The sequence below is a fragment of the Solanum verrucosum genome, unplaced genomic scaffold (assembly GCF_900185275.1).
Source record: "Solanum verrucosum unplaced genomic scaffold, falcon-dt-bn FXZP01000284.1, whole genome shotgun sequence".
NCBI lineage: Eukaryota > Viridiplantae > Streptophyta > Magnoliopsida > Solanales > Solanaceae > Solanum > Solanum verrucosum.
The window spans coordinates 2719923-2730690 of NW_026019936.1; the positions used below are offsets into that span (position 1 = coordinate 2719923).

At 36.0% G+C, this 10768-nt stretch overlaps 2 protein-coding genes and 1 pseudogene across 2 annotated transcripts in view; 2 read left to right on the top strand and 1 right to left on the bottom strand.

Moving 5' to 3' along the window:
- The window catches only part of LOC125838138 (receptor-like protein 9DC3), a 2611-nt pseudogene extending 1502 nt beyond the window's left edge, over positions 1–1109 (bottom strand).
- LOC125838147 (uncharacterized) overlaps positions 1–6772 on the top strand; it is a 24618-nt gene extending 17846 nt beyond the window's left edge. Inside the window, exons 2-3 of the mRNA XM_049517211.1 lie at positions 4299–4711; positions 4798–6772. Of these exons, the coding sequence (XP_049373168.1) occupies positions 4356–4711; positions 4798–6697 (2256 nt within the window). The 5' untranslated portion in view covers positions 4299–4355 and the 3' untranslated portion in view covers positions 6698–6772. The remainder of the gene's footprint in view (positions 1–4298; positions 4712–4797) is intronic.
- Positions 6773–7704: 932 nt separating this feature from the next.
- Positions 7705–10131, top strand: LOC125838166 (uncharacterized). The gene has a single exon (XM_049517233.1). The coding sequence runs from the start codon at positions 8292–8294 to the stop codon at positions 9951–9953; it is 1662 nt and encodes a 553-aa protein (XP_049373190.1). The 5' UTR covers positions 7705–8291; the 3' UTR covers positions 9954–10131.
- Positions 10132–10768: the final 637 nt, after the last annotated feature.

A 10768-nucleotide genomic window follows, 5' to 3' on the forward strand; every position in this document is an offset into this window, starting at 1 on the left:
TTCTAAGTGATAAGTACCTGAGATTTCCAAATCTCGAGAATTGGGAAATTGGTCCTTTAAGATGGTTATTACCAAGGTACAAATTCTCTATGTTGGTGAGATTCCATAGAATAGGCCCTAAAAGATTGGAAGAACTCATGTCCAATATAAGCAATGAAGTTAGATGGCTAAATGATTCAGGTATCGTACCACTAAAATTCACACCAGGGAGAAATAACCTCATGAGTGATGCACTGCTATTCCATTTGGTCATGGGAAACCTAACCGTGAGTTGGGGATTATATGATAATTGGAGAGATTCTAAGTCAGAAAGGTGGAAGACTCTTTCGGGCAATACCCCATGTAACTATGTGGATTGAAGCCGTAGAGTTGTTAAATGAAAAGAGAAATTTGAAGGAAAGGTGGAAGAAATGTTCAGAAAGTTAAGGTTGAGCTCTCTTAATTGGGTCAAGTTCTTAAGGAGCAGTTCAAAATTGTGAGGCCCAAGACTAAGCTCATTTAGACCACTGATATGAAGAACGTGTAATTTAGAAAGGTGAGATATTTCAGAAGGGATTAGACCTGTAAAACTTGAACGCGACAAATCAAGATGCATCAAACTTGAAAACTCACCAAATTTAGGTGAAATGAGTGATCCATAGAAATTATTATAAGACAAATCAAGACTTTTGAGATTGGAGAGTTGAAAGAGGCTACTATTGGAATGAAACTTGCCTTGAAGTTGGTTGCAACGCAGATCAAGCTCAATCACTTGTCCTGTTGTCTCGTCACAATGAACTCCATCCCATGAGCAACAATCTGTGCTCTTGTTCCATAAAAGAGTTCTTGGATATGACTGAGTCTCTTGGCCCGTTATGTCGTGACAAAAATGAGAAGCATTAGGATTAATGGTAAACATGTTCTTGAATTGTAGAAGAGCAAGAGCTTGATCTTCAGGGCACAAATGAGGTATGGATGACGAGAAAGCAAGTTGACAGAGAAAGGTATATAGCATAAAAAACACAAGTTTTACACAACCCATTTCTGCACTAAAAATGATCAAAACTAATTTAAGTTGGTAGAGAAGAAATCAAGAAATGTTTGCTTTGTGTGTCTATTCAACAATTTTGATGAGGTATATATAGCACAAATTGAGCAAAAGAAAAATCTACTATTGGTTACGTAGTCATTATCAGTCAATTTAAACTTGTGAATCACATAAGCCCATTCAATGTGTCACACAAGTGAATGCCGGAAACTATCAATAGTTCACATTCTTAAGTCAATGCACAAAGTCCCACCACTTGTACTTAACACATTACACATGCATTTTGTCTGATACAGACTAAAAAATATCTTTGTTTTGCCAACTTAATTGGATTCCAGGAATAGGACCACCACACAACTCAATTGTTTAGACTCTGAAAGAAACATAACAACTTTATATCTTAAAGAATAGGACAGTCACTTTGCCAATGCATTAAGGTTAGACTGGAAATCTACTCTGAATACAGCGCCTTACATAGTGCACCAGCTCAAGCCAATTTTCCAGGAGAATTGACCTGCTGATGGAAGACATTGCAGGAGTCCTTACATGGCATGTTCTTCATACATTCTAGTACCACTAATTCATTTAAGTCCAACTAGATAAAACATTTTTTTCTATCTTCCTGGAACTTATAGGTGAGTGTGAAACTGTTGTTCCTGTATTCTCGGAGAGCAGAACGGAAGAAACAAGTTGCTATAGTCTTCAAGTATATCGTCCAATTCAAGTAGTTTGATGACAATATAAGAAACTGTAGTTAAATGATCTGAGGATTCAAATTATGTCCAATTATTAGGCTGAATTTATTTCTACATACTATAGACAAATGAAACAAATTTTGGTTTGAGTCACAAAGGAAGAAAACTCATGACTCTTTACTCATAGGCTAACAAACACTTCATGAAACTAACAACAACAACAACAAACTAAGTGTAGTCTCACTGGTGGGGTCTGGCCGTCTTGGGAGGATAGTGTGTACAGAGACCTGAGAGGTTGTTTCTGATAGATTCTCGACTCACAGAAAGATGGAAAAGAAGGCAGTAGCAACAAGCAGAAAATACAACAAGATAATATAGAAATTGAGGCTAAAGAAACAACAAGTAATAATAACAATCTAAGATGAAAATAAAACTTGTATTTTTGGAGAGAAAAAGTTTGCTTTTGAAGGTCAAATATTTGTATCCTGGAGACTAATAGACATTAATCAGAAGCAAATATACTCCTATGTGCAGTAAGTTTAAGGCAAATATTTTTTATGACTTTACTGTTACGGCGGATAAAGTTTAATAATCATTTTTGAAATAGATCCTATTTGTATAAATATATTATTTTCAAATACATCAATTTTAAATTAAAAAATATGAAAAATTTCACGACCATATTGACCTAACTATAACAAGAAATAATGCTTTCTATTTTCTTTATAAGTTACGAAACTTTCGAGATCACACAAGCATGTTACATAAATGCGCCAAAACAAAGCAAGACACAAAAAAATAAATAAAATTCCAAAGATCTGCCTAAATCAATAGTGGAAATACGAAAGTTGTCATTTTAATTTTAACTTCAAACAATAATCTTTTTTTTCTTCTTGAACAAAATTTTATATATTTAAAACATTACATAAAAGTACTAGAAACCCCCAATTTACTATTAAGAACATATTTCTAAATTTTTTTAATAAAAAAAAAACTGTTTCACTCTTCAAATAAAAATTATCTAGGGGACAAACTTCACATAAGAAAAGTTTGAGGACCATTTTAGCATTTATATTACTATCATAAACAGATTACCGGCATCCCCCAGGGAGATTATTTCCCATTACCCAATTGAATGTTTGAAGCCCTAATTTATCAGTGAAATTAGTGAAGCAAAAAGGGAATTTTTATTTTTTTTACTTTTTTAGTTTCAAAAGCTAAGTAGAGAAACCCCATTTGGTTGAAATTCAAGAATCTGCAGTTGAAAGGTAATTTTTTTTTATGTTTTATAACTTATAAGCATAGTAGAGAAACCCCATTTGGTTTAAATTCAAGAATCTGCAGTTGAAAGGTGAATTTTTTATGTTTTATAAGCATAGTAGAGAAACCCCATTTGGTTAAAAATCAAGAATTTGCAGGTTAAAGGTGATTTTTATTTGTTTTTATAGCATAGTAGAGAAACCCCATTTGTTAAAATTCAAGAATCTATAGCTACAAGGTAGAAAAAAATCTTCTTGTTCTGTTTTCTGTTCAAAAATGAGCTAACTGTATGTCTTTCTTTGATAGTATAATGATATGTTGTTGAAGTATTGAATTCGGAAACAGAAAGGGTGAATCTTGGTACTCAAAACTAGCTCCTATTTCTCCTTTAATCTTTAGTTGGAATGATTCTGAACTTTGCTTCAAAGTTTAGATTTTTTTTTTGCTTTGCTGGGGTTTGTGTTTTGACCCTTTTGTATTCGATGGAATTCTTTGCTGATTTCATGTTTTACAAGCAAAAAATGCTGAGCTTCCCATGAAATTTGTCGAGGGGTAAACGTATTCTTTGAACCAGTGGTGGAGTTAGGATTTTCGCTAAGGGGTTCAAAATATGAATAAGTAAACAATGGAAGAAGCCAAAACAGTGTAATTTTCCGCCCCCCTCGGCCCTATCTGGCTTTGCCCCTGCTTTGAACCCATTTTGGAAATTTCTGATTGTTAAAGTTTGGAACTTTATTGTTTACTTGAGGTATGATTTTGTTAATCCTTTTGCATTTGATAAAATTGTATGGGTTAATGTGGTTGCCTTCTTTGCTTATTTCATGTTTCACAGCAAATAATATCATGAAAAGTGTATTAAGTTATCTTTGAACCCAATATGAAAATTTCTGATTCTTTGTTGAAGTTTGAAACATATTTTGTTTGTTGACACTATCGTCATATGTTTTTATTTTATGTTTTGTAATGATATCAGAGATTGGAGACTATTCTGTTTGAGATTAACCTATGTAGGTGGGTTTCCTTTTTTGGTGACTCATATTTGGGTAATGCTTTTGTTCCTACAACCATTTTTTTAAAATCATCTTGTTTTTTAGGTACTGGTTGTTGATTCCTATCCTGTATTTAGAATTTGGTTTTGTTCCAAGATCGTAAAGTTTGAGATGTTTTTACTTACAAGGAAAACACTGCTTTTAATCTTGTATTTGAAGATGCTTGGTTAATCCTTGTGCTATTGTGACCTTCCTATGGATTGTGATTTGAGTACATTCAGCCTTCATAAGAAACTTCGGTTACAGTTCATTTTATTTCCTGGTCAGGTTTGTAGTTTTGAAGATTGTTACCTTTTTTGGCTCTGTGGTCATGTACACTACTACATGATGGGAACTGAAGATAAGACACTGTTTTGTTTCTGTCATTGGGGTGGGAAGAATAAGGTGCTTCCAGATGGATCCACTTCGTATGTAGGAGGAATTACGGATCAGATTATTGTGAAGACAGGCATAAAGTACAATGATTTTGTGAATGCAGTTTTTGACCGATTAGGCATTGATCCTTCAGATAAGGTTCTGCAGTTTACAGTGAAGTTTGATAGGGCCCAATTGATACGGCTTAGAGACCAAGAAGGTGTAAATACTCTATTACAATTTAATGATGGTTTTGCCCATGTATATGCATCAAGTTCGGAGAAGGAGCCTAATTCTGAAGTTGCTCCTAATATGGCTACCACTAGGTAATAGCCATCTTATAATGGTCCACAAGTTCTTATCATGCAAAGTTCTGTGAATACCTATAGTTTGATTATATATTTTATCACAGGATTTCAACCACTGAGGTTGAAGCAGTTTCTCTCGGAAGTGCTGAGGAAGAACAAGTGAGTGCTGATACACCAATTCCTGCACCGTCGAACCAATGGATCACTGATGGAACTCCAGATGCTGCTGCCAACTGGAGTGAATTACTTGTCGGGGAAGGACAAGCTTTTGAAAATGCAGATGCTTTTCGGCTTGCAGTTTTCAAGTTCTCGATTGCGAATAGATTTCACTACAGAATTTTGCACAATAAACCTAGATATATTAGCATCCATTGTGCTGCTGATGGCTGCCCTTGGAAAGTAAGTGCTGGCATTGAGAAGAAATCTCAAAATGTTTCCATTAGGAAATTTGTTGATTCTCATTCCCATCCTCCCCTAGATTCATCGCAACTGAAACCTCGTATCAGGATGAAGTGGTTGGGGGGAATCATGCAAGAAGACATATTGGGCAGTCCTGATTGTTTGCCTCGTAAAGTGTGTGAGGATGCTGAGAAGAATTTGGCTATCAAATTGACCTACCGTCAGGCTTGGAGTGTGAAGCAGAGGATTAGGGAGGCAATCAATGAGAAGTCAGGTGAATCCTATAAACTGATTCCCTGGCTATGCAATCGCTTAATTGAGGCAATGCCCGGAACTATTGCTACATGGTCCTGCACCGAAGAAAACAGATTCAAGAGGCTCTTCGTGTCATATGACTGCTCAATACGTGGGTTCGATGTTGGATGCAGACCTTTGATATTTGTTGATGTTTACAACTTGAATGGGCTGCACAACAGCTCCTTTATAGTTGCTTCTGCTTTGGATGCAGACAATGAGATGTATCCTCTATCTTATGGCATTCTCCTGTCTATGAACGAGGAAGATCTTCTGTGGTTTCTAGAAAAGCTAAAGGTCGTTGTGCAGAACCGCGAGGTCGTCGTAGTTTCTGGCACGAGTCTCCCTTTTCTCTCCAGCTTGGACAAAATGTTTGGTGATGAAAACCACAGTTTTTGTTTTCATTGCGTGAAAGAGAATTTTAATAAATTCATCGATGGTAATACTGCCTTTAAAGTGCAGGGTAGAGGTAAGGAGATTGCACTTAAGTACTTGAGTGACATTGCCTACGCACGAACACTAGATAGTTATAATGAAGCTCTAGGCAAGATCTGTTCTTTCCGCAGGGAATTGTATGATTGGGTGATAGCCAGCCAGCCAGAACGTTGGTCTAATGCCTTGTTCAGGAAACCTCGGTGGGATCATCTGAATTGTAAATCTACGGATTCTCTGAACTCTTTTATAGAGGAAGAGAAGTTTGTACATGTCCTAGAGTTGATGGAGGCTTATCATGAGAAGCTTTATATGTTATTACACAGTAACAAGCTCAAGATTGAACAATGGAACCTCCCAATCGGTCCTCGGGTTGCTGAGAAGATTTTTGAAAACCAAAAGGCCGGTGATAACCTAGCAATGACGGTTCTATCAGATATTGAGTTTAAATTACAGGAACTGCAGGGTAGAGAAGAAGTTGTAAACCTCAAACTCTGGACATGTACATGTTTAGAGTGGCAAATGACTGGCATTCCATGCAGCCATGCCTGCAACGCGATTACTATGACAAGTATGAACATCTATCAGTACGTTGCGGATTGGTACAAGAGGGAGACACAAGAACATATATATGCTGAAGTTATGGATGAACTCGCGAAATTTGATATACCACATCCAGATGACATCATTTCTTCTGCGTCCTCAGGTAATGACGTCGTGCTATGTCCACTTTCACCCCATATTAAAAGACCTCCTGGTCGTCCCCGGAAAGAACCCAAAGGACTTCAAGTTGAAACTGTAAAGAGACCCATTCGTTGTTCCAAATGTGGTGGCGTTGGACATAATAAACGTACTAAATGTAGTTCTGTAGGACAGTAAATTATTGTTCAAGGTATCAACTACTTTATCAGTGAACTATGAGACATATTTTGAGTGTTGGCAGTACTTTGCAGTTAGAATTTTGAGTCCACCTGTTTGAGCTCGGTCACATTGTCGATCCCGAGGTTGTAATAGGCTGCTAGCCACAGTAAAACTAGTCAATGTATGATGAATTCTCACACTACAGAATATATTATCGAGATGTGCTTATAGAGGCATGTGTTTCCATGTTATTAGAAAATATAGAGAATTTCTAGTATTTTTTTATCTTTTTTATTGACGTGAGATGAGCTTAAATTGAGTGACATGTTCAGTGACGATTCATTTGGTTGATTTCAACTTCTTTACAATTGAGATAAATGAATACACATTACTTATCGAGTTCCATCTTTTTTTTTCCAACTTTCAACACATTGAAATTATCTTGTGACTCATAATTATTTAATAATTTTTTCATCATTCAAACATTTATCAATCATCCAAATAGATGAATACATTCCATGTTTGTCTTGATAACCCTTTTTTTCTTATTTTTGTTTTAAGGGTTGCTCTCCCAACTTTCTAGTATCGCTTATCACTATGTTAATCATGAAGAATAAGGAGTTTGTCTTTTTGAATCGATGAATCGAATGTAAATTATTATTGAAACATGATCACATTACAAAAAAAATAATCATAATCTCTATTTACAATCTCTTTTTTTTGTTAAAAAAATTGATAAACATAATTGATCATAGACACAATTTTTTCAAAATAATACTATAAAAGTAGTTAAAAATGTGATGGAAATTAAATTCCATTATTCTCCAACAAAAGAAAAGATTATTCTTTTTTTTCCTTTTCTTGTGGGTCCCTTTTCTTGCTGACATAACACTCAAACAAACTACAAGTGACAGCTCACTTAACAGCTACTTTTCACACAGACAAAACTACTAAAGTAGACACTAATTAATCTAACTAAAAATAATACTAAATATTAATTAAAATACAACTAAAAAATTAAATATTTAGCTAAAATCCCAAAAATCTTCAGAGTAAAGACACAAGATTTATCATATCAAAATCTACACAGATCTGTTCCATTCGTCTGCTTACTATTTTAATCCCCATTTTTCATTTCCTCTAACAAAACCAAATAACACTCTTTTTTTACAAACCCTCTTCAAGATCCAGTTTTTCTTCATAAAGATTGAATTTTTATTCAAGATCCTATCTTTTCTGCAAGTGAAATTTGAGGGTTTTGAAGGTAATTAAAGTTAACCCTTTTCCCCTCTCAATCTCATTGTTATATCTGTATCTTTAGTCTTACATTCTTTATACAGTGCTTATCTCCTTCAAGATCCAATTTTTCTTGTTGATTTTGTGTTTTTGAATAAAGGGTCAGTTTCAGATTAGAGGTGAGTAAGCTATTTTCTTGATTTTAGCTTTAAAATCTCATTTTTAGCTTAATATTGATACTTTGATTTGGAGACTTTAGAGATCAAGATCCAATTTTTCTTGTTGTTTTTGTAGTTTTGAGTAAAGGGTCAGTTTCAGATGTGTTTTTTAGCTTAATCTTGGTAATCTTTTGTTAGAATTTAGAGTTTTTGTAGAAATGAAGGATTCAACAACAGATCCAATTGGGCAAAATTTGATAAAGGTTATAAGCAATGTGTGTTTCTCAGTTTTTGTGTTTTCTGTGCTTATAATTACTGTAATTGCTATTACATACCAACCCCCTGATCCATGGGAATCATCTAGAGCCTTAACTAGGGTGTTTACTCAAGTCGAAAACGCCACATTCAAAGTTGATAATTCTGTCTTAAAAACTGGTGAGGATGTTGCTAGTAGCCCTACTGAAGCTCCTGCTGGAGTTTTTACTTTAGTGCCGATTACTGAAGCTATTATCGAGAAATCGGAAGAGAATCTGTCGAATGAGACTTTGAAATCAGGATGTGAGGATGTGAATGTAGTGAATTGTTCGGATCCTCGAGTCTTGTTCACAATCGAGAGGTTTAATTTGAAGATCTTTAAGTCCATTGCATTTTTGGACTATCGAACGCCTGTTAACGGGTCGAAACCGAATGAATGTGATGTGGCGTGGAGGTTCCGGAACAAGAAAGAGAGATCTTGGAGAAAGTACAGGGATTTCCGGAGGTTTAAGATTGGCTTTACTGATGATTGTAGTTATAAAGTGGTACATGCAGGTCGCTGGCATTCAGGAGTTAATGCCCGTCGTCCAAGAATCCGAGTTAATTCCACTAGAACTAGTACAAGAGCCAAGATTGCTCCACCAGTTATAGATGAGGAGATCAATGATACCATTCCAATCATGGGATCAGATTCAGATTTCAAGAATGGGAGATACTTGTACTATTCTCGGGGTGGCGATTACTGTAAAGGAATGAACCAGTACATGTGGAGTTTTCTGTGTGCTTTAGGTGAGGCTCAGTACTTGAATCGCACATTCGTGATGGATTTAAGTATTTGTTTGGCATCTTCTCACACTAGTAGTCACAAGGATGAAGAAGGGAAAGACTTCAGGTTCTATTTTGATTTCGAACATTTGAAGGAGACCGCGTCCATTGTCGAGGAAGGAGACTTTCATAAAGATTGGAGGAAATGGAATAAGGCACATAAGAAGAAAATTTCTGTAAGAAAGGTTAAGGACTACAAAGTGTCCCCTGACCAACTGTTGAAGGATAAGAGCACAATTATATGGAGGCAATTTGATGCCCCTGAACCGGAGAACTATTGGTATCGGGTCTGTGAAGGGCCTTCTGCCAAATACATCCAGAGACCGTGGCATGCAGTGTGGAAATCAAAGCGACTGATGAATATAGTAACTGAGATCAGTGGAAGCATGGACTGGGATTTCGATGCTGTTCATGTTGTTCGTGGAGAGAAAGCACAGAATAAGGCGTTGTGGCCCCATCTTGATGCTGATACATCCCCCGATTCCCTTGTCACGAAGCTTCAAGGAATTATCACACCTTGGAGGAATCTGTATGTTGCCACAAACGAGCCGTATTATAACTATTTTGATAAGCTTAGATCTCACTACAAGGTGCATTTGCTTGATGATTACAACTACTTGTGGAGTAATACAAGTGAGTGGTATAATGAAACAACACAACTGAATGGTGGCTCTCCAGTTGAATTCGACGGGTATATGAGAGTTGAAGTTGACACAGAAGTCCTTTTTCGAGCAAAATCAAGGGTCGAGACATTTTACAACTTGACAAAAGATTGCAAGGACGGAATTAATACGTGCTAGACCGGAAGGTGATATCCTTTAGTGCTCTGTATACGCCAATTACACTTGTTTCCGCTGTTTCTAAATTTGCTTAGTTGTTCTGTATTGGAGGTTTGAGCTATTTCACGCTTTTCTCGTAACATATTTGTACAATATTCAGTACCATAAATCTTCATTCGTCTGAGATTCGTTGCCTCTATATCGTCTCCTTAAACTTTATCTTTCATTTTTTAAAGTTCTTTTCTCTCATTTTCTCCAAGGACGGGTATCGAAGCTCTAGTTCTTTACCATCATGTTCAAGAATTGGAACACTGAAATTTAACAAGTGCCATTTTTTCTTGAATTTGCTCATGTGCATATATTGATTCATAGCAGAAGTAACTTATCTACCTATTTGAATGAGGGTGTTGGCTCTCCAAAAATGTTGTCATGCCCGTGTAAACTATGTTGTTCAGGCTCTTCAAAAATGTTGTCATGCTTGTGTTAGATCCCTTAGAAATGCACTACTTTAGGAGGATTCGATACGCGACCGACAGACATATTTTGAAGAGTCTAGCAACATACATTTAAATGTGATCAAGAACACGGGGTTAATTTCTCATATACCACACCTAAGGGTGTGACCTAGTGGTCAATGAAGTGGTTTGAGAATCCTGAGGTTTCAGGATCAAAACTCAGCGAAGACAAACAATACTAGGTGATTCTTGATTTACCTGGGATCTGTTGTTGGTTCGGACACCGCGATCATCAAAAATATTCTCATATACTCGCTCAATTAATAGTTATTATATCTCAGAAAGACTTTTTTTCTTCTTGTTTTCGACTTTTTTCAACAA

Bases quoted from the DNA above. Each gene is read 5' to 3' on its own strand.
- LOC125838166 (XM_049517233.1), top strand. From the start codon at position 8,292: ATGAAGGATTCAACAACAGATCCAATTGGGCAAAATTTGATAAAGGTT.